Source organism: Molothrus aeneus, chromosome 1 (assembly GCF_037042795.1).
Source record: "Molothrus aeneus isolate 106 chromosome 1, BPBGC_Maene_1.0, whole genome shotgun sequence".
In the NCBI taxonomy this organism is placed as follows: Eukaryota; Metazoa; Chordata; class Aves; order Passeriformes; family Icteridae; genus Molothrus; species Molothrus aeneus.
Window position 1 is genome coordinate 44,531,268 of NC_089646.1, and position 27,474 is coordinate 44,558,741.

General features: G+C 43.6%; 4 protein-coding genes across 6 annotated transcripts in view; 3 read left to right on the top strand and 1 right to left on the bottom strand.

The window, feature by feature from the left end:
* Positions 1-7,438, top strand: part of FYCO1 (FYVE and coiled-coil domain autophagy adaptor 1) — a 36,707-nt gene extending 29,269 nt beyond the window's left edge. For both annotated transcript variants that reach the window (XM_066556070.1, XM_066556077.1), the window contains 3 exons: positions 1,551-1,761; positions 3,078-3,187; positions 3,616-7,438. In XM_066556070.1, the coding sequence (XP_066412167.1) occupies positions 1,551-1,761; positions 3,078-3,187; positions 3,616-3,691 (397 nt within the window). In that variant the 3' untranslated portion in view covers positions 3,692-7,438. The remainder of the gene's footprint in view (positions 1-1,550; positions 1,762-3,077; positions 3,188-3,615) is intronic.
* A 3,575-nt stretch (positions 7,439-11,013) lies between these two features.
* LOC136561528 (C-C chemokine receptor type 9-like) lies at positions 11,014-18,699 on the bottom strand. The gene is made up of 2 exons (XM_066558263.1): positions 18,220-18,699; positions 11,014-12,177 (listed from the first exon to the last, which is right to left on the bottom strand). The coding sequence occupies exons 1-2, from the start codon at positions 18,697-18,699 to the stop codon at positions 11,014-11,016; spliced, it is 1,644 nt and encodes a 547-aa protein (XP_066414360.1).
* Positions 18,596-27,474, top strand: part of GLB1 (galactosidase beta 1) — a 41,475-nt gene continuing 32,596 nt past the window's right edge. The window contains exon 1 of the mRNA XM_066556087.1: positions 18,596-18,751. Coding sequence (XP_066412184.1) covers positions 18,698-18,751 — 54 coding nt within the window. The 5' untranslated portion in view covers positions 18,596-18,697. The remainder of the gene's footprint in view (positions 18,752-27,474) is intronic.
* On the top strand, positions 18,692-25,866 carry TMPPE (transmembrane protein with metallophosphoesterase domain). Of its 2 annotated transcripts, none has more exons than XM_066556098.1 (2): positions 18,692-18,751; positions 21,425-25,866. In XM_066556098.1, the coding sequence occupies exon 2, from the start codon at positions 21,514-21,516 to the stop codon at positions 22,828-22,830; it is 1,317 nt and encodes a 438-aa protein (XP_066412195.1). In that variant the 5' UTR covers positions 18,692-18,751; positions 21,425-21,513; the 3' UTR covers positions 22,831-25,866. The 2 variants fall into 2 exon arrangements, with proteins under 2 accessions (XP_066412195.1, XP_066412204.1); XM_066556107.1 differs by lacking the exon at positions 18,692-18,751 and adding an exon at positions 20,844-20,956.

The window sequence follows — 27,474 nt, forward strand, 5'->3', positions numbered from 1 at the left end:
TTGTGTCCCATGGTAGAATTTGGTCTGAGTGGGATAAGAGGGTGTAACTCAACCACACAGAGCAGCAATGAGCCAGGTCCTCTCTCTTCAGTCCCAGTGCAACGGGGAAATAAGAAGGAAAGATGCAGGTCCAAATCACATGAGAAAACATTTCCTATTTTTATTACAGGAATTGCTGTCAACACGAAGGGGGTTTAGAGAAAAGGCAGTGCAGTTCTAACAGTCTCTGAAAGAAACTGCAAGGGCAAGTCAGGGAATGCAGCTCTAGCTGGACCTTTGCCAAAGGGAAGGAATTCATGGCCTTTTGGAGCATGTATCTGTTATTTATTGGTGGCTTCCCAGAATCTGTTTTGCCTGCTCTGGTTGATACATGCCATGGCATGAATCTTCATCTAAGCCTCAGCTCAAGCTCTGTGTGCGCGCAATTCTCTGCAGGTGTCCTGCTCTGAAATTCCTAATTACATGCAGTAGTGATACAGCATGTCTTGCACAGCCAAGAATAGAATCCAATGTGGGGAAATGCACATGACTTAGAGAAATTCACTTTTGCTCACTGTCCCCTTAACCTAGCTTTGAAATTTTGCCTTAGTTATGGGAAAGGTTTTAAACTTTTGACTGCAAGGAGATAAATCAGTCCATGTTTCAACCTTGTTGCTGCTGTTCAGAGATCCAGGTAAATTAAGCAGTAACTAGAATCATAGCTGGGCTGTAAGGCAAAACCAAGAATGATATTTAGTTTATTAAAATCAAAGATCACCTGAGACAGGACAGGACTGTGGTTTACACTGATCTCATTGATTTGCAAACAGTTTTTTTGGCCTGAAAAGTGACAGATGAGATTAGTTTTAGTTAGGGTAATGTAGGTGAGATCCCACAGATCTTAGAAATTGCAGGTTTCCCCTGAAGAAAGCAACCAGTGTTCTCCTGCTTCAGGGCCTCACTGATCACAGTCTTAAACAGATACCAGAATGAAGTCAGCTCATCTAATGCTGTAGGACTCAGCATCATCTAGATGATAAGAATTTCCTTTTTAACTGGAAGTATTTTGCGTCAGTTTTTTTGCAGCTTAGTTGGGTAAAACAGACTCAGATGTGTTAAGCATTTCAGAACAGAACTGCTGTTCATATTTCATCCACCTGTAATCCTGATCCCTCCTGTTTTCCTGTGCAAATTTTTATATTCAACTAGGAAGGTGAATAAACCAGGTCACTTACTTTTTGTTTAAAAAGAACAGTAGAGGGCGGCACTCCTTTCTTATCAGTAGTAATTCTAAAAACTTTATTCCAGCACTGTTTTTCTTCAGTTGAAATGAGATAAATAAGTGAACAAAATCCACTTGTGCCAGAGCAGTGAAGGTTCTCAATATCAGTCAGCTTTTTTGTAGCTTTTACCTTCATCTGAGGCTGATTTTTCATGCATTTTCTGGATGTGTCCCAAATACACTGTGGAGTCTACCTGAAATAGATGGAAAATAAAAATCAATGATTAGTGGTTTTGTCTGAGTGAGTGGATTGGATCTCTTCAAGTAATCATATATTTCTCCCTCACAGGGTGAAATTACCCCTTACAGTAGAAGAGATCATGAATTTTGGAGAAAGCAACAGAGAGCTGTTCATCAAATCCAGCACCTACAGTATAATTCCCATCACTGTTACAGAGATGGGACTAACCATCAGCTGGATCTTCTCATCAGACCCCAAAAGCATATCCTTCAGTGTTGTCTACCAAGAGGCTGAAGACACGCCGCTGGATCAGTGCAAAGTAAGGCCTTTGTCTCCTTACTACCTCAGAGGTTCTACTGCTCTGCACTCATCCTGCCTACAGGAATTGACAAGTATTGCTAGGAGGTCTTCACCAGAATGCCACTTGCTAATGCATTTAGGATTTGTTTCTCCAGTTAAGCTGCAGTTCTGCTAAAGGCAAAGCTACATCTTTAATGTTGCCAGCAAAAGTTGAGTTGAAAGGCCCTGTAGCTTCTGTTGGTTGCATCTGAAATTCACCCTGTATTATCAAGCAGAATTGAACATCCAAGTATGCAAAATTCTCTTTTTTTCTCAATTTCACTTGGTTTGTAAACTCTTTAAGGCTGGTTTTGCCAGGCTCTTGAGAAGAAGCCACAGGGAAACAGTTTCATTTCTTGGTTTACCTACATTTCTTACAATGAAGCATATACTTAAGTGTCTGGATGGTGTGCAAAATCTACTTAAGTGTCTGGATGGTGTGCAAAATCTCTTTGCCAGTGCCCAAGGTACTCAGTTTTATATGTGCTGTCCGTATTTCATGAGTATTACAGATTAGGTGAATCTATTTTACTCAACTAATTGCAAAGTTTTGCTGAAGACAAGGCAGCTGTTAGTTTAATTCACCGTGGTAGGGTGAACTCTATGGCTGTGATTAACTGGGGGAATAAGACATTTATATAGCTTGTGTTAATTCACTGCACAGTTATTAACTCCATGTAACATATCTCTTTTTCTTAATCTGAAAGCTGAATGAAGTGTGAATGCTGCTTTTGTCTTGTTATATTTCTTTGGTAAAACTTTGTGTTGTATAGGGTCATCCTTGATCTATGTCAGCTGCTCTTCTGGCAGCTGTGCTAGGGTTTTACAGCCAGACTCACATAGAACCACAGATACACACATTTTTTGCTGTAAGCTCAGATAAAAAATACAGATTTGCTGAGAAAGCTTATTTTATAACACAGGGAGTATAAAAACGTATATCAAAAGATATATTTAGCTAAATCCTGCTCTTGGATATATGGATTTAACATACCACTTGATTAAGTTATTAAAGTTTCTTAGATTAACATTTAAAAGTTCAGGAATTTATTTTATCTCTAAAGCAGAGATTAATAGCTATAGGTTAGTGCTGTAAAGATATAATCCAAGGAAAACAGATGTCTCACTGTGAGATTTTAGTTTCGGGGAGTTCTTAATGCTAATCAGAGTAATTAGTTTTATAGGCATAGATGCACTTTGGGACTTTCAAGGTGGCTGAAATCAAGGCTTTATGAAAGAAAATGCCAATTTATAGGGTAAATAGCAAACTTCATTTTGATTTGTATTGAATTCCAGGTTCTTATCCCTATGACTCGCTGCAACTCTCATAAGGAAACTATCAGAGGACAGGTGAAAGTCAGAAACACTGGAATCTACACCCTGATATTTGACAACACATTCTCTAGGTAGGTCCTAGAAAGGCATAAAAGGTGAAATAAGCTTGGTTTTACAGGCTGTGGAACTGATCATAATGTGTACCATTATTCTGCCATTCAGAACTAAGTATAAGAAAATTTTCCTCGCTTGCCAAGAGGTCTTCAAGACTGAGTTTTGGTTCTTGTTCTTGTTTGGGTTTTTTTTCCTACCCCCAGAGCAGAATTCTGCTCTTCTTTCTGAACCTCTGGGAGGGTTAACAGAAGTAAGCAGGTCATTGGTGACTCATTCCAAGACAGTTCAGTCAGGATTGTCATCTTTTTAACAACAAGCCTGATGGCCCTTGCACAGGCATATTTTTGACAGCAGTGAATTAAAAGACTAAATACATTTTTAAGGCTTCCCCTCTTTGTTGGCTTCAGCTAATGTGATCTTTTTGCTCTGTTTCTTTCCTTAATAGGTTTATCTCAAAAAGAGTGTTTTATCACTTGGCTGTTGAGCGACCTGTCATCTATGATGGAAGTGATTTTCCATAGCCTTTACTATACTGTGTATTTTTAATTAAATTTTTAAGATATGCTATTATTTATGTACATGTGTAAGCATTCTGATTACCACTGTGTTTGAAGACTTTGAAACTATGCAATAGTTCTAATGCACTTAAGAGGAGATGTGTACACTAAAAACAGAAGCCTTTTCAGGAACACTAATGGTTCTGTACTGTGTACAGATTGCTGAAAAGCCATGTTGTTTGGTTTAACAGGTCAGTAATAACCAATTTTTTTTTCCGTGAGGAGAAAAATAAGTGTGTGGGTATCTAAATGCAAACTGAAATTCTCTGCTGAAAATTGAGTGATTTTCTCTTCCAAAAATATCCTTCAAAAGGAAATGTAAAGAAAAATGCCTATTTTGACCTCTTCACTGAGGTGTAAACATAACCATCTCTGTTCTGCTGTACTGCTCTTACAGTCAGAGCAGCAATTATGCAATACTTCAGTCTTCACAATTATTGTAATCCATCTAGAATTTTTTATCTTTTCCAAGTTTTATAAGCACCAAACCATAGGAGTTTTATATATTTTGGGCTAAGATTTGGTAAGTCTTAACTGGCTCTTTCCAATGCTTTGGCACTGAATACCAGTTACACAAGAATAAGCACGAAGCAGCAACTCCTTTCACTTTGGCTCACCGTGCTCTGTACGTTGGCCCACAGAACCCAGTTCCTATCATGAGCACCAGTGGCAGAACACAGAACATCCCCTGTGGAATAAAGTTCTGCTCACTGGGTGATACTGGGAAGAGGAGCATTCCTTTTTCCTGCCTTAGCACCTTAGTCATCAGCCTTCACAGGAAAGCACAGTTTCTGAGGAGATCAGCAACGTCTCTCTCTCTAGACCAAGTGGAAGGCAGCAATAATGTTTGAACAGGTCTCAAAACGTCCATCCAAAATGGAATTCATATCCAGGCCCGGTGAGCTCTCCACCCAGTGGTGTTAGTGCATTCTGTCCGTTTCCTAAGCCTTGCACTTGCCCTAACCAATTGCTAGCTTTCCATCTCAGACTTGTGGGCTGTTACACTGCCGTTTAAGGGAAGACTGCGTTCTTGCTTATACAAAATTTCTACGCAAACCATCTGCTTTCCATATAGAATTTCAGCTTCTTGTCAAAATACCCAAAAGTGGATTTTTCTGTACAAAAAAAACTGTCTTCCAATAGAATGGCAAAACATTTGGCAGGAGAAAGAAGAAAAGCTCTTTCTCCCAACCAGCCCTCCTCGTAATTAAAGTGTGTCTGATTTCTCATATTACTGTTCTCCCAAGAAACCTCAGACCTGAAAAGTTTTAGTGCAGCAGTTGGTAGAAGACCAGCAAAACCTGTGAGGAGCCCTGTAGAGACTTGATGCCAGCTGTAGCTGACATACAGCGTCCTGGTGGGAGACAGGAAATAAAGCATGAAGGGAAAAAATAAAAAGGGCAAGCATAAACTGCAGCAAATGGCTTGGGGAGAGGAAAGGGGCAAACTTGTAAAAGCAAGGAGAGGGAATAGGAGGGATGAGCTCAGGTAGGGAAGGTGGTCAGGAGAGGCCGGCTGGTGTTTATGTTTTGCTGGTCCAATCCAATACCCATAAGGGATCTCCCACCCCAAAGGACTGGTTGTTTAAAAGGTGGAGATCACCAACCAAGTGTTGGACATTTACACAGGAGCAGCTGAGGCAGAGGGAAATTTCTGATCATAGAAAAGAAAATAATTGCAGTTAAAGCTAAAGGTTGCTCATCCTTTATTCCACTTGTTAACAATCTATAATACAGTGATCCTGAAAAAGATTGTGAAAAATGACTACTTTTCATGGAGCACCTAGGATTTAGGTCTCTGGCTCATCAATAGCGTTCCCTTGCCTTCAGCTGCCTTTTTCCCCATGGTGGTGGTGTGCTCCCGACCCTCTGCCAGGCAGAGTGGTCAGTGGAAGGTGCAAGCCCCTGAAGGCTGCAGTGTAGTTAAGCTCTGACCTGGTTGTGTGCATGAAAATGAGATGGACAAGAGGCTGACGTGGGCAATAAACAGCAATAAATGGTGTGGATCAGTTCACGAATTACAGGTTATTTCAATCTTGAAGCTATGTTTATATTTAATTAGGCAAGTAGAGATTATTTATTGCTTAAAAATGGAGTACTGTGTACCATATGCTATGCAATTTCACTGAGCTGTTACTGAAGTCTGCTGCAGTTTTCTTTTAAGCTTTTAGGTGTGGTTTTTAAAAACATTTTGCTGTTGTTTACTTAGAATACTAATTTTACTTAGAATCCCTAACACCAAGGATATCTTTCTAACATGCCAAATGTAAGGTAAAGGGACACTGTCAAGTATCTTCAGCCAAAATATGACATCTCTGTTAAAAAGTATTTGAAGTCTCTCTACTAAAAATAATTTGACAGCCTTGCTTCTTGATTTCTCTCCGCATCCAGTTCTTGACATTTTTTTATCCTGTGGCAAATATTTTTAAGCCCCTGTTCATGTAGGTTTCTAAATAATTGTCTCCATGTAGTAATCCAGATGTTTTTCTGGAGGTCTCTTATGTAGGCAGTCCTGAGACTGGGTGAAGTCAATGTTTGAGAGAAGGGGAGTAAATCCACTGCATTGTTCTCGTTTAGCATTTGAGTCTTTGTGGTCCCTTTTCTTCAGGTTTTCCTGCCCTTTGAGAATAATTTTGTTGCTTTTTTTTCTCTCTCTGAAAGAGGACTAAGAGTGGGAGTCAGAACCTGTAGTTTAAAGATGAAAAGAAAATGTTTGTTTCTGACCAAAGACAATCCTTAAGGAGAAAAAGTTTCAAATGATGAAATATCAGGCTGATAAGTTGCAAGTGGACAGGAGTGCAGCTGTTCAAAGAAGCTTCCCAGGAGCAGTAATCCCATCATAACTGCTGGAAGAGACTGTGCAGCGACAGTAATGGACCTGACATTAGTAGAGACCTTTTGTTTAAATGTCCCAGATAGTTCATTTCTGGAATCATGGAAACCCAGTAAAGGACTTTGCACAAGGGCAGGCTTGTACAAGAGATTATTTCATTCAAGCACTTAATTCTTCCATTCATAAAATTCTTGTTCATGTGAGCTATGCCAGCAATGCTGAAAAATCTGCTTATTTATAGGTGCTCAGGTGATTTGTTGAATTGGGCTTTTTATTATCTGCAGGAATGCAATAAAGAGAAAAATATTTTTAATTGATCATGAAATTAATTTAAGGAGATGTCACATTCATAGGACATTGAGATTTTGCATTGTGGTTAGCATAAGTAATTAGATGCTTTTCTGGGTGCTGGAAAGGGTAAGGAGATATGGAGGGTAAGATTTTTTATTACAAAGAGGTTTATGCAAAGGAAAGAATGTAGTTTCTTCAAGAAAATGACAGTGTTCCTTTACTCAACATTACTCAATGTTTCTTTATGAAAAATGAAAGAGGTATTGCACAAGAGTGTACCACATTAAAAAATAGCAAAGCTACAAAAGCCTGACTTCTTTCCTAAAACTGAAATTGCACTATAGTTTTAATTATGCTCAATCACTGAGGTTGTAACTTGTTCAGAAGCATCTTTTGGTCTTAACTGCCAAAGAATTGCAAGCCCTGTTCACATCAAACTTCCTGCTCCAGATATGGGAAAAATCATGTATACCAGTGTCTGTACAGTTACAGAAATGTTAATGGTTGTGTTGGAATGTTTTTCTTGATGCTTTTTTTCTCCTTTTTTAACCTCAGGAATTTAAGAATAAAATTCTTTATCACTGCGAATGTTTGTCCCTTTTTTGCCTTGTAGAGATAGCATTGTATGGAAGATAAATCTGATAATTATATAATCTACTTGGGGGTTTTATGAAATTTATGTTGTTCCATCCCCTCATTTCAAAGCTAAAATTACCAATAGAAGGTTCAGAGCATCTCCAGAGGCATCTGGAGTCCTGGCTCCACATTCAGAAGCTTCCCTCTAGGAGAGGCTCCAGCAAAGCCTAATCTGGAGTATGAGGGACCTGCAAAGAGTGAGTTTTACATATAGCCAGTACATGTGTAAGCGACCATACCTTGCTGTACCTCCTCAGCTCTGCAGGGAACTGCTGCAGCTATTTAAAGTCTTTGTGTTCATCTCCAGTAGTGCATTTTTATCCATCCTGGGTAATATCCCCTCCCTTGGTGCAAGGGAAAGGCTCTCCCAACCCTACTTCTGCCTTATTTTTCTCGGTCTGTGCCCCAAGAACAGACCTTGGCACACACAGGATAGCATTTTTCTGTGGGGACAACATGAAGCTGCTGCAAGGCTGTCATATTCTCTGCATTAGTCCTTGAAGTGTCACAGGGATGCTTTGAACTCCAAATATAGTAATAATGCCTGTACTTTCACACCCTTCCATTACTTCCCTGCTCTCTGGAAGAGGTGCTTCTATAAAGACATTTCTGTTTTGGGAGAGCAGGCAGCAGGTAGGCAGGTTTGCCTGCAGAGAGTGGAAGTTGCCCATGGCTCTTCCAGCTTCCTCCCTCTGTACCACAAGCAGGCTGGTGCTGCGCTGTGTGACTGCCTGCTCCACGGTGACAACGCAGCGCTTGGGGCAGGGACGAGCCCAGCTGCCTCTTCGAGGAACAGCAACAGCATAGGAAACTACAGCCCAAAAGTGGGAACATCTAGGAAAAACTGGCCTCAAAGAGAAGGGAGGGGACCCAAGCTATGAAGATCTCAGGCCTCTCCCAAGACTTCAAGCAACTGCTGGGTGCCCATCCTGCTAGAGCTGTGCATAAAACATGAGCAGAGTCCCCTGGGACTGCTCATGGAGCAAGGGAGGCTCCTTTGCCTGTGAGGAAACCTCCCATCCTGGAAGAGAGGGTCTGGTGAAGATTGGGGACACTCTAACCAGCCACAAGAGGGATTGTGATGGGATAAATCAAGTAAAATATCAGGGTAGAGGGAGAGAGGAGCCCAAGAAGGGTTTGACTACAAGGAGCTGTGCTGCTGGCAGACGGAGGCCCCCAGCAGATGCAGGAGGGAGTAATGGCTGAAAACAACTCTGTGACTGAGTCCCTGCTGTGTGCTGACCAACAAGAAGGGTTGCTGATGAGGCTGCAGACAGAGGGGTGCAGGGAGGCAGCTTCCCCCCAAGTTTGTGGTGTGAGAGCAGCTTGGGGAGCCACCAGCAGCTGCTGGACTGCAGGCAGCCTTGGTGGAACCAACCCCAGGAGGGAAAACCACCTCCAGGGAGGTTGGTTGCCAGCTTCCCCTGGCACAGTGATGGGAGCAGCCTGACTCAGAGCAGGATGTGCATGACCCTGGGACAACCCTGTCACCCCAAACTGCTGCAAATTGCTGTTTTACTACCCTCAGCAGTTTCACCTGCTGATTGAGCATGAATGTTCCCCACTGCGTTTTGGGGACTGAAGAAGCTTTATTTCTGTGAGATGGCCACAAAGTTCAGTTTCCTGGGGTTGGTGAGATGTAGTGCACAAAAGAGGAGCTTGCAGCAGCTAAGGTTTGCACACTAATTTGTTTGCATAACTCAAGGGATCTTTGGGAGCCAGGAGAACCCTCTGAGAAGAGCCCTATCACCCCCAGCCTCAGGAAGGGGTAGTGGGGCTGAGCTGCTGTGGGGAAGCATCTGCCCCCAGTGTGCTCCCCCATCCCCTACTGCAGAAACCTGCCCTGCTTCCCCAGACTGCACCCCAGCCCTCGCCTCAGGAGCCTAAACCTGCTCTGGTGCCTGCAGGGTTATCAACTGCAGCTTCCACACCACAAGGGTTAGATATTTGAAAGAGACCCTCTTAGCAAAGTTTTCCTTTGGCCTCTTTTGAGAGGGATAAATGCTGTGATTGCAAACAGGTTATGTGTATGGATCCAAACTGGGAAGGATGTGTGGGCAAGAAACAATCAGTTCATCCCTTTGGTGTATGTGGCAGTGCCTTTATTTAATTTTGGCTTCTGTTTGCTGAGCACAAATTACAAAAACCCCCCACACCCTTCTTATACATACAGTGAAAACTATATACATCTTTGACTATTTTTCTTTCTAAGGAAAAGGTAAAAAAAAAAATCCTAATAAATGTATATGAAACTTGAACCCCATCTGCCTAGGTATACCCGATTAGCTAGAAAAGCAGCACCAAACTGTGCAGAAAGCTCTTGTTTACCAACATGCTTTAATGATAAATGCACAATGAAAACCCTTTTTCCCTGGAAGAGCTAAGTACCAGAAGGCAAACCAGATTAGATGAGATTATTTAAAACAAAGCCTCCTGAGCACTACAACCTGCAATTGAAGAGTGGGAGGTGCAGGCTGTGGTCAGGCAGGACAGGTGAGGCCATGTCCCTGGGAGGGGATGAGCAAGGGGGAACAGATAAATGATGCCCTGTGGGCTCAGTTTTTGGGATGCATTACAGCACACCACTTCTGGGAAGGGCAGCCTCCACAACCTGATGTCTCATTCCAAATTTCATTAGGTTTGACGCTTAATTACTCCCTGTCTTGCTGGTCCTAGGTTAAATACACTTTCCAAAGATATCGGTGCATTACTGGTGGTCAGCTGAACCATGGGTTTGGTTTTTCTGTTCTGGTTTATGACAGCTTTGCACCATACAGCAAATATCCCAGGACAGAAAACTCAATGTCTCCAAAGCCCTTATTTATTATTGTGAAGTGTGATTTCTTTCCAGTATCAAAACACCAGCCATCATACCTGACATCACACAGCTAAAATACAGGAGAAAGACAGACCACATTCTGCAATGCCCATTTTATGTACATGAACAACTGGCTTTTCTTTGCAAGAAAAAACACCTATGCAGCCAAACAGTGTTGCATTTGCCCAGGCACAGAGAGTAGCATTTGGTCACTGCTACAAACCAGTGTCAGAGCTAAAGGCCATTCTCCTTTACACAGGACGGGATCTGGTGTAGGAATCTGGCAGGGCTCCCAAGTCAGGCTACATTCATAGGGGAACCTGGTGTGAAAGCAAATTAAGGCTGGGCCCCCTCTTGCTGCTTCCTATGGACAGAAAGCTTCATCTGCCTGTGTTGCAGCCGTAGCTGGGTTTATCACCTGCTGCGAGACTTGTTATTTCAGGTTGTGGTCTGAGCTGCAGATGGGCCAGCTGTCACAAAGATATTTTTTGTGACAGTTCTGTTTATAGCATATAAATGTTTATATGGTTCCATTTTGCTCCCATCTGCCAAAGGTTTCCTGTTCTCCCAGCCAGCAACCCTCAGTTGGTTCCCACACATCAAAGGCAGGTCCCCAACCCTTTCTGCACCTCTGGGATAATCTTTGGGGTATACAGAGGGTTTCCAAAGAGCTTGGTACTTCTCTGGAGAGGAGAAGGTGAGGACTAACTTACAGGATGACTTTGCAAGGAGGGGACATGACAGAGGAGGTCCAGTGAGTGTTGAGGATCAGGGAGTTCCTGACTCGCCGCCCCCCCAGCATGGCAAAGGACCAGTTTGAGCTGTGCTCCTGGCTGTCACAGGCAGAGGTGTGCTCCTGGGCCCTGCTCCAGCAGCAGCCACAGCTTTGCATCATCCTGCCCAGTGCCATCCTGAACCGCTCACCAGCAAAGACATAGAGGAAAGGGTTGAGGCAGCTGTGGAGGAAGGCAATGATCTGGGTGACCTGCAGCCCTATGTCCAGCTGGTTGGCAACCTGACAACTGTGCACCACCCCCGTGTAGGTGTTGATGGCTTTGACCAGCAAAACAATATTGTATGGGAACTGAGAGAGGAGGAAAGCAGTGAGGATCATGGTGATGATCTTCAGCGACTTCTGCTTTTGAAATCTTTTGGCCTGTAGGAGGGTGTTGATGATAAGGGCATAACAAATCACCATGACAAGGAGCGGGAGGAAGAATCCTATGATGACTTTCAAGGCCAGGACCGTAACTCTGAAGATCACACTGACATTTGGTGGGTACATAATTTTGCAAACTGTTACGTCACCCACCTGTGTGCTCTGGCTGTAAATGAGTTCTGGGATGCACAGGCTCACAGATGTCAGCCAGACAGCCAGGCACATGAGCCTGCTGTGCAGGAGCCACCTTCGCTTACAAGTTTTAGCTTTCATCGCTTGCACTACAGTGATGTACCTGTCAAAGCTGATGCAGGTTAGAAGCAAGCTGCAGCCATAGAAATTGATCTTATACATGCTGTTGACCACTTTGCACATGAAGTCCTTAAAGATCCATCCGTCGGAAGCAGCCTTGGCCCAGAAGGGGAAGGTGAATAGGAGCAGGAGGTCAGCGATGGCCAGGTGCAACAGGTACAGATCCATCATGCTCCTCCTGAAGTGGTATTTGCAATAGACAAGCACGACCAAGGTGTTCCCCACTGTGCCCACAGCGAAGATGAGCCAGAAAAACACTGGCAGGAAGGCTTGAGCAAACTGCCTGACCTGCCTCTTGTCACACATGAAGTCTGTACTGTTGTTCACTGGGTTCTCACACAGGGACAGCACCATGCTGTCATTCCTGTAGTAATCCAAGCTACTCTTGCCAGGATGTGTGACCTGCAATACGACATCTAGTAAATTTGTGTTGAGAGGCTCAGTAAAACGTACATTTGCCCCTCTCCACCAGATGCAATTAAAATGCTTAATTTATTCCATTTAAATGAAAAATTGCAAGGGATGCCAGTGAAACAGATAATTTCAGATTGCTCTGGGTGTGCAGCACAGCAGAGATTTATAAAAATGACCCACTGAGTGAAAAACTCACAAAAGAGCAGTTCACGACATCCAGCCAACTTCAATTATGAAAATGGCTGGTGGTGAAAGCATTATGTCTGTCAGAATTCAAACCATGGCTTGCTTGGCTTCAAATACATAACAAAAGGCAAAATGCCCTGCTTGGAAAGAGGTGGAGAAGAAGTCCTTGTGTTACTGCTACATTGGGATAGTACCAGTGGCTTGAAAGAGGCAGAAAACTGATGGAGACAAAGAGGGGGGGAAGGAAAAGGAGATGAACAGTGACATAGCTGTTTACTCACAACATTTGCAGCTGCCATCTTCAGCCAGATTGCTCCTCAGTCCTGAAGGAAGCTCCGTAGCCTGGAGAGGAAAGATGGGGAAAAATAACTGATTTGAAACAACTCTGAAGCAGGACTGTGACCCTCTTCCTTGTATTTCTTCTTCTTCTACTTTTAATAAAAACCTCAACTCCTTGAAACAGCTCTGGCCGGAAGATGAACAAACCACATCGAAATTGATGCTGCTGATTTGAATTATTTACTTATTTCCATTTTACAAATTTACATTTAGCCTATATTAGGTCTTGAGCTTCTCTGTGGCACTGTGCTGATTAAGTCCTTGGATGCACTACAGTTACCGCTATCTCATTTTTATCAAGCTATAGGCTCCCCAGTGTGCACATGTAAAATGTAATCTAAAAGTACTGTATCTTGCAAAAGATTCATGAGAAAAATTGAAATTTTCCTCTAAAATTATTTAGCAACTAAGAAGGAAAAGTACCTGGCTTTAGTAGTACTTAGCAGTCTTAAATACTTGCATCCTCTGCAGCAAGTGATTAATCTCTACCTGCAACTTCTCTTTCTTATCTGTGAGTTTAGGCACGGTGCTCATTGCTGTTGGCCTGCAAAGCTGATCATTGAGCCCCAGTAAACAAAAAAATATTGGGCTTTTTCTGCTGTAGATTGCTTTTCTAGTCAGTCCATCATCACAAACGGTAGCTGAGCCTGGTGAGCTCGATGCAACACAGATGCACCTAAGTATTCCACATGTTCGGCACCAGCTTGTACAGAATAATGCCTTGTGACAACACAAGGTGAGTCAGTGCTACTGGGGACCTTCAACTAGCACAGACCTTTCCTCCAGACCCGTTCAGAAGCAGCTCATGTAACCAAGAGGTTGCCTTGCAGAAACCACAGCAGAAGCGGATGGAGCCAAACCTCCTCCATGGGGAAATGGCCCATGTTCATGCTCTGACTTCCCTCTGACTGCTCGTTGTGGGCTGACAAAAAGCACCTATGGCTGTGGCTGGCAGCAGTCAGTAAGCTCCTGATTTCTCCCCAGAACTTACTTTTAACGTGTCATTGAAGCATCTGGTGAAGGGTGCAGAGCTGTGTATCCCCAGGGAGCTTTTTTATATTATTTTCTTCTAGCTGTCAAACCTACCTTAAATTGCAAACAAAAAGATCATTGTAACTGGGCCAGTTCGGTGGGGAAAAAAAAATAGGTGATTTGTAATTTAGTTCCTTTTCCATGGAGGCTGCTCATGGGAAAGAGAGACATGAATAGCGGAGGAGTGAGGGGACTCATCGGGACAGTTGCTGCAAGGGGACCAGCCTGGATGTGGCACCCAGGAGTCACACTCTGCATGTAATGTTTGCTCTTTACACCTACAATTAACCTCTTAGTAGGCTGAGCTGAGTGTGTGCTCCTGGGGCCTCAGCCTGATTAGACCTGTCACAGACTGCTTACTCTGTGGTTTTCATGTTTTAGGTGGCTCAAACACATGTGGTAATCTTCTCTTTCTTTTATTTTTATTTTGGGTTTTTTTCCTGGTAAGCTCTTTTGATACCAAAAGGACAATGTCTCATACCATCAATTTTCTGCTCATGTGCATCATCTAGCACAGTGCAAATCAGATATTGCTCCTAGGCTGTGTCCTGCTGCAGAACACTTTCACCGGGCAGAAAAAGCACCCTTGAACAAGAAGTGGGCTCCTCTGGGCAGCTTCCAGTGTCTTTTTGGGAGGCTGGGACAGGAATGAGCAGCCGGGTCTAGTGCTGCCCTCTCCAGGTTGACCCAAGGTCACAGCTTCCCACTGCTGCCTGCCAAGGCTGCCAGCAGGTAGGAGTCAAGATTGCAGGGTCTGTCTCATGCCCTGCAACACCACGTGCTTTGCAAACAACAGCAAAAGGGAGCAAACCAAAAGTATAGCCGGGCCTTCAAGAGGAAAGGCCAGGCTATTCCTGCTGCAGAAAGTGGGGAGACCCAGGGCAAGATGGCAAACAGTCCCACAAAGTCCCCACTGGTGGCACATCTTTATGTGACAACCATCCAGAAGAGTGTGGCAGGGAAGACTTTGAAAAGGCAGTGAGAAGTGGTTAATAAAAGCATGAACTTGCACCTCTTATGTCTTCTTTCTGGTAAGCTGGCATGCAAATGATGCTGACTTAAGTTCCCCTCTCTGCAGGAAGTCTGAGCACCATGGGGCTTTGCTTTAATGATGGCGTTCAGCTGTGACCAATGCTCGTTTGACTGAGACTTCAAGGAAATTTCCAAATCACAGTTCAGGCTCAGTTCAAATTATGGAGAAAACAGTGATTCTGGCTAGGTTTTGGGTTGGGCTCTACTGTTACTTGGCACCATGCTCATGTCAGCAGCAAAGCATCTCCTTCCAAGGGGAAGGAGCCCAGGATGCTCAATGCTCCACTACAAAATCTCCCCTAAGGTGTCTGTGTATCTCTAATAATTGGTTGTCATCTTGAAACCCCTCATGAAACTCATGAGCTCCTCCTACAGGCATAGGTCTTTATGATGCTACCACTGTACAGGACTTGGCCTCTTCTACCTCCTGGGCCATCCTGCAGAAAAACAGAAGAGGGGGAATAGATCTCAGCCAAACCCCAGGGCACCTGCTAAGGAAAGCACATGTGAAAACACAGGCATAGACTCTGGGATTAGGGACGAGTTACCCTGAGCTTCCAAATGGCTGCCTGATGGTGGATCCACAGTAATTATCTGTAATTCAAGCTCTCTTGGCCCTTGGTATAATGCAAGCTGATTCAGCATTGGGAGAGGTACATTAACTGCAGTAGGGTAAAGGCATGCCCATGAGCAAAGCCTCTGATGCAAAGGATCTTCACATCCTTTGGTCTCTCCTTCGTGAATCTGAGCCCTCACATTCAGGATTTAAGTGACTTTAATCAGACTTAGTTTAATTCTCCCTGGAAGCAAAGTAATAAGTATAATTTAACCCACCACTTTACAGAGCCAGTCCCACTGTACTAAAAGCCCTCAGGGTAGATAAACCTCCAGACCAGAACACAGGCAGCTGCTAATCCTGTTCATCACTTTTCTGCCACATGACATTTATTAAGTGAGTGTTGCTGACAACAGCAGCTTTTTTGCCCCCAAGAATGCGAACAGAAGCAGAACAGTGTGAATGTTTGTCCTCTTACCAAATTTCTGCCAAACTGGTTCCTGATTTGTATGCTTACTCAATGCCATCCATAGTTAGATCCTTTCAAGCAAAATCAGAGACAAGGCAGTCAGCTCTTGCAATATCAGCGTGCACTGTGAGATAACTTGTGATTTCCCTTCAGCTCATATTGGTGCAAAACTAAGCACCTCTGTTTTCCTTACAAATATATTGCTTTCATGTTCATCAAGAGAACTTGCAAGTGAAACACTGTTTTTTGTTTTGTTTAAAGTGAGAAAACTAAAGCCACCGGCACTTCTTCTGTCTTCTTTTTAACTTTGAGGTGCTTAAGCATAATTTGGGGATGATTTTTAAAGCTCTTCATTTATTACAGGTACTATAGGCAGAGAAGTACTTAGCTTGACATTAGCTTTTACTTAACTGGAAAGATTTCGCAGAAATAAAACAAAACTTAAGGTTATATCCTCTTCTGAGCATGACCAAGAAGTTTCCTTTTTTCACAGTGAAAATTGCACCATGTTTGCAGTAAATCTGTATCTTTTAACATGCCAATTTTCCTTTCCTTGGGTAAAAAGAGGACATCAATCTGCTTCATTCCAAGCAGGCTGCTTGAGAGGTTCAAGAACTCCTCAGACGATCCGTTTAGGGGAGAAGCTGTGGCTGCAATTCACTGTCCTCTATGAGATAAGTGAGTCAGTGAAATCAGTGCCTCTGATTGCTATTTCAGACAGGTTACTTGTTTATGTAGATTACACGCAGGGGTCCCTGGGGATTTCCATAAAGAGGAAAAAAAAGGGTCTTGTTCCAGCATGGGTTTACAGTCATTAAACTTTTCCTTCTCTTCAGAAGGGTGGGGAGTTAAGAGTAGAAAACCAGCTTGAAAACTCTCTGACTGCCTCTGGCAATTAGAACACCCATCACAAAAATGCATCAGCCCAGCCAGGTAAACTTCTAAAAATAGCTGAAATAGTAGTTTTGGCTGTAAGGATGGGTTGCAAACACAGAGCATGAAGGAAAAAAAAGTATTATTTACGTTACCCTAAGTGTAGCAACACTTTTCGTCCACAAAAATAGAACAGGTTTAAAGTCTAGGTACTGAAGACACGCACTTACCCAGTTTTTACCACTATATATATATATATATATATATACATATTTCTGTGAACCCAATTCCTGTTTGCTGGCATGGAATGTTTTAGCAATTCCTGTAAAGAGCTATGTCACCAGCAGCTCCTTTTACAGAGCTCTTGGTAAGCAGGGACAGACAAACCAGACCCCAAAGGCTGGTGTTAAACATTCTCATTTCTGTTAGGTCTTCATATACCTGTGCTGTGTATTCTTAATTAAATTGGGAGCTGCCTGTGCCTGCCTGCCTAGTTTGGAGTACCCATTTTAGAGTAAACATTCTTTTCACTGCATCTGTTCCCAAGGGATAGAAAAACTTTATAGGTCTCAGGTCCAACTACTATTTTAGGAGAACCAATGGCTTTGTTACTCACACTGCAGGCTGGCTCATACTGTGACTTTTAACTCTTGAGTTAACTCCCTGCAGAAGTGTGCAGGGCAAAGGGATAAAATGAGACTCACCATGAATGAGCAAAGGAATGGCACACCAAAGATTGAGAGGCTGTGTGCCAGTGAGATTCTTAGTTGGCTACATGCAGCACTGGGTACCAAGAACTGTATTTGAAGTGCTTCTACACACAGCATGAGGAAAAAGCAAGAGGAGCTTAAAAGCCTTGGCTCAGCCCCAGAGATGCACAGTCACTGGCATAAGAGAGCCTCCAGGTAAGGATTAAAGGACAAACAAATAAAGTGGGTGTTATTGTGGGAGGCTACTATAGGCCACCCAGCCAGGATGACAACACCAACAAATTAGTCTTTAAGCAACTAAGAAGTACCTGTAAATCAACATAGCTGATAACAGGTCCATAAGATTCCTGAAGCACCTATACCTCTTGGTGCAGGTACTATGAGAACTGACTGGGAAAGGTGCCCTCCTTGATTTGTTGCTTATTAACAGAGAGGGACTTGTGGGCAAAGTGATGATTCGTGACTTTCTTGAGTGATGATTTATGGCTTTTTTGGCCAAAGCAACCATGAGGCAATCAAGTTTAAAATCTCTGCTGACAGGAGGAAAACTGCCAGCAAAACTTCAACTCTGGATATGAAGTGAGCAAAATTCAGGCCGTTCTGGGAACTAGTTAGTGAGGTCCCCTGGGAAAATGCCTCTTTCTGCCCAGCCAAGGCGGCAAAGGCTGCGGCTGTTCTGTCATTCCTCTGGGGAGCTGGGGCAAGCCCTTGGCCTTGGACCAGCCGGAGTGTGTGTGCTGCTGCAGATGATGGTCTGAGCACTGAGCACAAAAGGCCAGAATCAGCTTTCTGTCCCGGCACTTATTGTGTGGGAGCAATCTTTGGAGATGTACTCCGCATTGGCGGCTGTCTCTTAGTTTAAGTGCAGGGCTCTCGAGAAAGGATGACAGTGCTTTAACATGGGAAGGAGAGCACCCAGGCCCCGTGCTTCCCGTCAGGATGATGGGCTGCCCTGGGGAGACAAAGGTCAGCAAGACCTTTCCATCTAGGAAACTTCTGTGCGGGAGAAAACCTTGGATGTATTCAGCATCGGAGGTTGGATCCCGAAGTCTCCTGCGAGCTGCTGACACAGCACGGCAGTGCCGGAACACGGCAAGCAGCGCGCCCAGCCGCGGGGCATCAGGCGGGGCTGCCGGGGGGCGCGTCCCGGCAGGGGAGGGCAGGAGGAGGCCGGGCTCGGAGGGGTGGAGCGCCGCTGCCGCGGTGCCGGTGCGGAGGGAGGAGGAGGAGGAGGAGGGATGCCCGTCCTGCGCCGGCCGTTTCCCGGCGGAGCCGTCAGCTGACGCCGCCGTTTCCTGGCTGCCGCCCGCCATGCTGCGGCTCCTGCTCCCGCTGGCCGCCCTGGCCGCGCTCCTCCGGGCGGCGGTGAGTGCCCGCCTCGCCTCCCCCTCCGCCAGGGACACCCGGGGGCAGCGGGGGCCGGCTCTGAGGGGCGCGGGGGCCGCCGTGGCCGAGGGAGGGCTGGCAGGGGCCTCCTGCCGCCGCTGGAGGAAGGCGCTTCGCCTCGGTCCATTTTTAAACCACGAGCGATTCAGGGCTCATGGGCGGCGCACAGGACGCGGGTGCCGGGCTTGTGGCTGCGCCGAGGCGGGGAGAGCCCGGAGCCGAGGCAGGGAGGGGTCCGTGCCCTTCTCCCGAGCAGGGCGGCCGCTCCCGGCCCGCCGGAGGTGTGGAAGGGCTGGCGGTGCCGCCCGGCCGGAGCGGTGCTGCCGGCGCCGGGACTCCCTGCGCGCCCGGGAATCGCGGAGGCCTCGCTGAGCAACCCGGGGCCGTGGGGAAACCGGTACCGACACTGCTGGTAGATCCCGTGGGAAAACGTGCTCATCCTGTGCTGTGTGAGGGGAGGGAAAGAGGTTTTTCCTGTTCTGCATAGATTCTGTTGTAGCCGCCTTGTCCCGGGGGACACAATACCACAGCCTAAGGACGAATCCTCATGCTCCACAGGTCTCGTGGTTTATGCCTCGAGTTGAAGGCAGAGTGATCCTATTACCGTGGTAGATGTTGTAGTTGGATGAGGCACAGGTGGTTAAAGATGTTTGAAAAATAGAACAACATCATGCGAGACCTTATGGAAGGGAAGATTGGGCCACAGTTAGTTGTGCTTTCTTAAGGATGAGGTTGCTGAGTCTTCCAAAATTTTGAAGGTGGCAGGCAAGAACAAATACTCTTCAAACTTGGTAGTATTAGCACTTATGGGGGATTTAATAGGTTCGTTTTAAACAGATAAAATACTGTAAAAATGCATCGTTGCGAGAATTTGCTGCCATGGGAGGTTGTAAAACCAGATAGTACTCAACAGATTTAAAAAAAATGGATTTGCCAAATTCAAATACCTCATGCTCATAAGCAACATCCAAGACTTTCCAACATCCATTTTCACAACAAATGACTGTGCAAGGATTTGCCCTCTAATATCCCTAGTGTAGCAGCTGTTTCAGCTGAAGGACTACGAGGGAGCAGACCACAGACTGTGGCCAGGGTCCTGTCATTTATTTAAACAGTGTTTCTTACTGCTGTTGTCCAGACAGAGTATTGCATGGTGCCTAGAGGACCTATGGACTTGAATCAGTAGGGCATTTATTGTGCTCTTATCTTCCTAGCTCTGTGTGTTTTCTGTAGAGACATACGTGCAAAATAGCACTATTTCTTAAGAGTAGTTTAGTAACAACTGAGAGGGTTTGAGGAGCTGAGGCTGACAGGCACAATTTCCTTTATCAGCCCACAGTTCCCTGACACAAGCAGTAAGGGAAGGGATTTTTTAAAAACTTGGTCTAGTCCTCAAAATAGATCAGGGTCCTGTCATCACAGATGTGCTAATATTCTTTTAAATTAGCTTGAGAGGACATATGCAGCAGATAAGCAACCGCAAACTGGGGTTTGCAGACTTCTGGGCTTAGGCTCACTGCTGAGCCCTACAATGCTGGTTTTGTGCCCTAGTTCTGAGATATTTTTGGCTGTAATGATTGCTTGCTTTCTCTAAGTGTGGCAGGAAGTGTTTTGAAAATAATTGTGCTATTATGGGGCTGTTATGTCAGACATGGTCTCTGTTGTATGTTATGAAAGACTACCCAAACTTTTTTCATCTATGATTAAAATAAAACAATAGGTTTCTTCTAAATAGAAATGTGCAACCCTGAGCATTGATAGAAACACGTGACTGAGCAAAATACAGAGCAAACCAGGGAATACTGCTACCATTCAAACATAACTGATCCTTGCTTGCTTGTTTCCAGGCTGTGAGCAGTCATGCATTAGATTCTGTGCTCCCATCTAAAGGAGCAGGGTGTGGTATTTTAACCTGGTTGCATCCTGTTAGACCAGGATATACTAGAACAGGTGTTGAGTCTTGGAAAACTCTACATGTAGTGGAAGTGAGCTGGAAGTGAGTAGCAAAACACAGTGTGAGTTTCACTGATCCTACTGATTTCCAGGGCTTTGGAGAAATCTGATTCACAACGGCAGGCGAGGATATCTGCTGATCATCTGCAGTTTCTGGGACCACAGTTACATCTGTTCCAGTGGGGATTTCACTGCTGCTGTAGCATGTGTTAGTAGAGCCTCTTGCATTTGGTAAGAATGATGTAGGGTGATGCCTGCTTTTCAGATGGAGCCAACTGCTTGGCAAGAAGAACAGAAATCATGTATTAAGTTAATATCAGAAGCAGTCCCAGAACATGTATGGGATTTACAAATGCTATAATGTTTTTTCCCAGGACTCATTGCACCCCTGTTGCGATGCATTGCCGTATACTATTAGGAAGTCTTGATGAGAAAAAAGTGTTTAAAAGAAAAGGGGGTATGGGGGAGAAATGATTGAGGGAGGCAGACAGGGAGCTTGGAAGGAGACTTCCAGCATCCAGTCTTTTCTGTTGTCTCATTTACTCCACTTCAGGACATCTCCTCTATGTCGTTACAGCAGTGATTCTGCATGACCCAGCATCTTGTGTAGTATCTAGAGTAACAGTCCTTTATTGCAGTCTGGGAAAAAGGGAATGTATATAATATTTTAAAGCGGCTCATACTGGTTCCTGGTTGCAGGCTTTGTTGACCCAAGGCACCCCTTCATAACCACATTATTGACTTCTGGAGACTTCTGCAGAACAGAAGAGAACAGACAGGAAGCAAGGATGATCTCCTTCAAGCAACTGCCCATTGAAGCCAAGGCTGCAGTGGCTGCAGGAGTGGTTTTCTTCTCCATGATGCTATCACGGAGTTACCTGGCGGAAAAACTCGATTTCAGGACACGGCGCTGGCTTCTAAGGCTGCAAATGGCACTATTTGCTAATACACTCATGTTGATGGGATCTCTTCATGTTTGGAGAAGCACAGTCACCACGTTCACCAGATCTTCAGCTGCCAGCTCCTTCTGTTTCATGCTGTGGAAAATAGCTGTGTTCATGTTTCTAGCTTTGGCTCACTCAAGCTTCTTTACATTGCTATTTCTTGTTGCAGAAGAGCCCTATTTCTTTTCTTTAGCTGCCTACACTTGCTTGGGGGCCTATATTATTCTCATCTTCTTCCTCTTCACTCTAGGCTCTGTAGAGCAGGCTTACAAGTTCTTGGCTGGGAGAGGCGCTAAGGCAGGCACTGGCAACAAGAACAGAACAGCACTGAAACCAGTTCTGGCAGTCTTGCTGACTGTTGTGCTGACTGTTATTGGGCTGTTAAATGCTTCCCAGCCCCCTACTGTGAATTCAGTGGAGATTCCAGTTCATAAGCTGCCCTCAGCAATGAATAACCTGAAAGTGGTGTTGCTTTCAGATATCCATCTGGGGCCTACAGTTGGGAAGACCAAGCTTGCCATGATAGTGAGAATGGTTAAGGCTTTAAAACCAGACATCACCGTGATTGTTGGGGACCTGTCTGATGCTGAGGCAAAGATCATACGACCTGCTGTTGAGCCTCTTGGAGAACTTGATTCTCCTTTGGGGACTTACTTTGTCACAGGAAACCATGAGTACTACACCTCAGATGTTAGCAACTGGTTCGAGCTGTTAAAATCATTTAACATTCAGCCATTGCATAATGAGAATGTGAAGATTGTTTCACCAAAGAGCACTTCTGACTGGTTCTGCCTGGCTGGCGTGGATGATATTGAAGCAGATGTGTTGCGCTATTCGGGACATGGCATGGATTTGAAAAAAGCTCTCAGAGGTTGTAGCAGTGAGCATGCAATAGTGCTCCTAGCTCATCAGCCAATTGCTGCAAAGTGGGCCCTTCAGGAGAGACCAGACATAAATTTAATTCTCTCTGGCCATACTCATGGAGGGCAGATTTTCCCTCTAAATGCTGGAGCTTATCTGCTGAATCCATTCTTTGTTGGCTTGTACCAAGTTGGGCAGAATACCTTCGTCTATGTCAGCCCGGGGACGATGTACTATGGAATACCCATGAGGCTGGGCAGCAGAGCTGAAATAACAGAGATTATTCTACATTCTCCTTGAGGAGTTTTTTTTGGTTTTTTGGCCAGTATATTGGCTCTTCTACTATGAAAGCAAATCCTTTTTTGGGGAAGCCGGAGAAGATGCATTGGGCTGAACTTTAGAAGGTTCTGTTAAGTTTGAGCAGAAAACACTAATAGTGTCTTGGGCCTATGAAACAAATTTGGGACATGTTAAATTACTGAAGTAATTATGTCTTTGACTTCATTATTTTTGAGGTTCTGCACTTAAAGATAACACTGATGTCATGGAAATAATGTGTGTCCTGTGCATGTTTAGTAATACCTGTGTCCTGCAGCTACTTCATGTTCCACTGTTGGGTGTCCATCAGGCAGCTGCCTTACCAAATCTCAGGCAGATGAAGTTCTGAGCTTGTGCAATGAAGTCACTGATGTGTCCTTTGCAGAAAGGCCTGCAAGAATGTGCACTGAGTATGTAAACTCTGGGAGGCTTATGCTAGAGTTGTTGTGGGAAAGGAAGAGTTTAGGGTTGCTTTTTTTTTTTTAGTTGAGACTGGGTATTTTTATCCTGCTAGCTCTCTGCAGCATGCAAAAAATTTGGTGAGACTGACACCAAAAGGTGAAAGTAGCTGTCTTTCTCAGGCATTTTCCCCAGAATAGTTGGGCATCCAGTAATTGTTTACTGAAAATAGCTCTAATAAAAGCAAATTAGGAGAATTCCAAAATTAACTTCTTTTGCTGTCTGACCATACAGTACCTCCTTATATAAAGCACTAATTCCAAAGCTGAAATACTCAGAGTCTTTTGTCTTCATTCTGTATTTTTTTTCTTTCTGCCTAATTTCTCCTCCATCATTTTTCTCTTGCAAGAGTAAGTAGATGCTATTTCAATACAATGCAAATAAGTTAATGCTTGAAATTTGTTAAAGGCTTTAATATTTAAGTAAATTATGCCCTCTTTTAATGAGACTAAACTCTGCAGCAGGTGACTTTCCCTAAGAGCATTTGCATGTCAGTGTCCTGGTTGTCTGATGGGCACATAGGAGAGACACTGCTATGCGATAATGAATAGAGGATTTCTTTCCCTCCTTCATAGGAGGGCTTATCATAAATTAACATAATTGTGGGATTTTTGAGGTATTAGAGAATAATTGATACAAACATTCTTGTTTCTATATCTTTGCATTCATGTAAGAAAGCCAGAATGTAAAATAATGTGTGACTTTTGTCCAGGCTGATGAAACACTTTACTTTTGTGCATCTTCACTCTCCTCCTCTCCCACCTCATTTCTGCTGCATGAAATATCACAAACCATTAGAGCCTGGGAATCCTGCCTCTGTAGTCTGCAGCTGTAGCCACAGGGTTTTCCTTGCTCTGCCTTTGTGGCCAGCAGTGCCCGTGTTCCCCTCAGGCAGACCCACAGCATGGGGCAAAAGAGAGTGGTTCTTATTCAGGAGACTGAGGATAGGAGACCAGAGCTGTGGTATTCAGTCTTTTCTTGCCTTCCTGTGTGATTCTGAACGAGACAACCACAAACACTTGGTTTCATTCTTCAGCTTCTGTTCTCATATTGAAGGAGATGGGTAGGGGTGTGTTTGAAAAGTACCGTAGTCTTTGTAAACTTGAGGGTTTTTGTAAGTTAAATTTTGAGGTTTGACTTCATCCACTCTGAACATCTCCAGGCAGAGCATCTAATTCCTAGGCTGGTTTTGAATCCTGCTCCTCTGTACAAACATCTTACATTTTTACCTAGGAATAATGAGAAATACTCTAAATGTGTCACAAAGGTTAGTGGAATTGCTGGAGAAGTCAGTCCTCTTCTGAAAGACTGAACATCTTACCAGCCATGCTCTCTGCTTGCCAGATTAGATAATTTCTGTTTCTCACCACCTATAATTTTGTAAACTTTTTTTTATGATTGTGTGATTATTTCTACTTAAGTATCCTAAAGTTTCCATGTGTATTCAACACTGCTTTTTGCAGGTGGTGGCATAGGAGGGAATGAGGAAGGAATTTTGATTGCTTGTAACCCTCTGGTTACTTGTCACCTCGCCTTCAGTTAAGAGCTGTGTTCAGGGTGTAGAGGTGCAGAGTATTCTCACCTGGCCAGTAGTCCAGGAGGCTTTTTACACTTTTTGCACTGAATGTTCTTACCATGTTAAGAAGGCCAATTGTTAAGCCAGTTTCCTCAACAGGAGGCATTTGTGGGACTGATTTTAGATCGTGTCAGTTTCTCAGCGAGATGCTAGTATTATTTACTTTTTTCTCCCTGCCCTTTTTATTTCTCTCTTCATTCTGATCAAGTGTGTGCAAAAACATAGCTAAAGGGGTCCTTCTATCTCAGAATTTTATCATTACTTTGTATGTGCCTCTCTTAGAAGATAATTATGTATCCTTTCAGAAGCAGATATGTATCATTTTAGGAATGGTCATTGTCATTTCATACGTTCGTTGAGTTCTCCTGATGTAATTTAGTTCTTGCCCCCTTTTTTTGTATCTCTCCCTCTGAAAGGTTGTTTACTGGTGTTTACTTCTTACTTAAAATGCTTTCTTTCTGTGCCAAAAGGCTTTAAAGCCTTTTCTTATTTTCCTTTTTAATGATGAATGGAAAGTATCCTATATCAACTTTCTGTTTGATAAAAGGAATGAACCGTTTCTATAATCTCTCTAATCAGCAATCTCTAACTGTCCTTCAAAGTTCTTTCTATACTTTTTCCAGTTTGATTTGAGTGTACGCAATGCAGACCTGTGTTCAGTATTTCAGATGAAGAAAAATTGCTGTGCTGCTTATTTTTTAATTTTTAATTTTTTTTTGTAAATTTTATGTGTGTGTGTGTAAAGTATTTAATCTAGAGAACTTAACTAAATGAATATATATTTCATCCTTTAAAAGGCCAGTTCATTGGGGGCTGAGGAGGAGTTAATGTCAGAATTAATAACAGAATATAATAGTATTGTCACTTTGTGAAAATTATATTTATTATATAATTACTGTAGAATGGATTGGAAAATATGTAAATTGTGGTATAACAAATGCTTTAAATGTTGGGATTTAATAAAACTTTATTCTTATAATCAACTATGAGGCCTCTAGTGACCTTTTATTTTGTACCAGTATGCATTGTAGCAGTTTGTGCTGAGTAGTTTTAACACACTCATTCTATTTACCAACAAAAAGCTACCAACAATAAACCTGACTAGTTTTGTTAACTCTTACACCCTTACTGCTTAATCAGTCATGGTGGAAAGTGGGAAAGACCACTATTGCATTTGCCTAAAGCCTACTAGGAGAAAAAGGTGCAGACGGCAGGGGTGAGGATGTGATGCTGAGAAAAGGACCACTGAGAGGGCACAGAAAGGTTACTAAGAGAATATTTTGGAAGGAACTGAAGAAAATGAGTGATTTGTGGTTCTCAATTTTGATACTTAAGCTTTGAGGTGGAGAAAGAGGTGTTCTGTGACTGGTCTAAGAGAGGCTAAAAATCTTCAAAGATGGAGGATTTGTACCTGCATTTGTTTGCTTTCTAAATAAGAAAAAAAAAAAAAAACCCTGGTTTTGTAAATTTGGAGAATGAGAGATTTTTGCCACTGATAAACAGTTCTGTGTGTTGAAGATGGGAAAAAAAAATTGTGTCAAGAGGCATGCACATTATTAAATGTTGAAATAGCATTAGGGTTGCAAAAATAAACTCTTACTTGATTTAAGCAAGGACAAATTCTTTAGTTCTTCTCATTTCCATATGAGTATGCTCTGAGGGTGTAAGGTGCAACATGATATCATTGCCTGGCACTGATATGATTTGGTATGAAGGAAGTGGCACCTCAAACAGTGCTGTTTGTGTTGCTTACCAAACAAGCAGAGCCACTACCCCATCTTCAAGGGCGACAAAGTGGGAGTGAATTCCCTGCATATTCACAAGGGTGAGTATACAGTACTGGCAGAGCCAGACATAAATTCATGAGGACAGCTCTCTTGTTTTTGTTGCAAACTCTGGATCATCCACTGGCGATGAAGTAATGCTGAGGAATTGATCATGAAGGAAGTCTGTTTACAGTGAATGATGAATGAGGTGAATTCGAGGTATTCTGGTAGCTTCCTCCCTCTCCTCACCCACATAGTATCACTGTGTCACAAAGTGTATGTGTTGGGAAGGTGATTTACACCTATGGTCACAGCTTCAAAAACCTGACTTCCAAATGGTAACTGGTTCAGTGGTTACCACTTTCATAATTAATACCTCCCTTTAATTGTTTTAAGATAGCCATGGCTCTCTGCCATAAGTGTCTCTCTCTGAGGGCGTGTAAACAGTTTTTTTGACATTCATCATCTCAACAGCTCTCTGCCATGAATGGAACTAAGTGTCTTTTCCAGACTTCTTGATGTGGTTAGTCTGAATGAGGAAGCTAAAATCCTCTTACAGAAGGACACCACAGCAATTTATTTCACCTCTCCTTATTTCCAGGGATAATGGCCTTTTAATGTGTAAGGTACTTCTATCCATAGTGGTGCTTTTTTTTGGTTTCTTTTCTATGTTGTTGTGTTGGGTTTCAGAGTTCCACTTAGTCATGTTCATTTTGAAGCACTCAGCTCTGCATTAGTGCTGTGACTTGTCACAGTGCCCTAGAGTAAAAACACTTGAAGAATATGAAACAGCTGCTTGGTGTCTGTAAGGGTGTAATAGTTTCC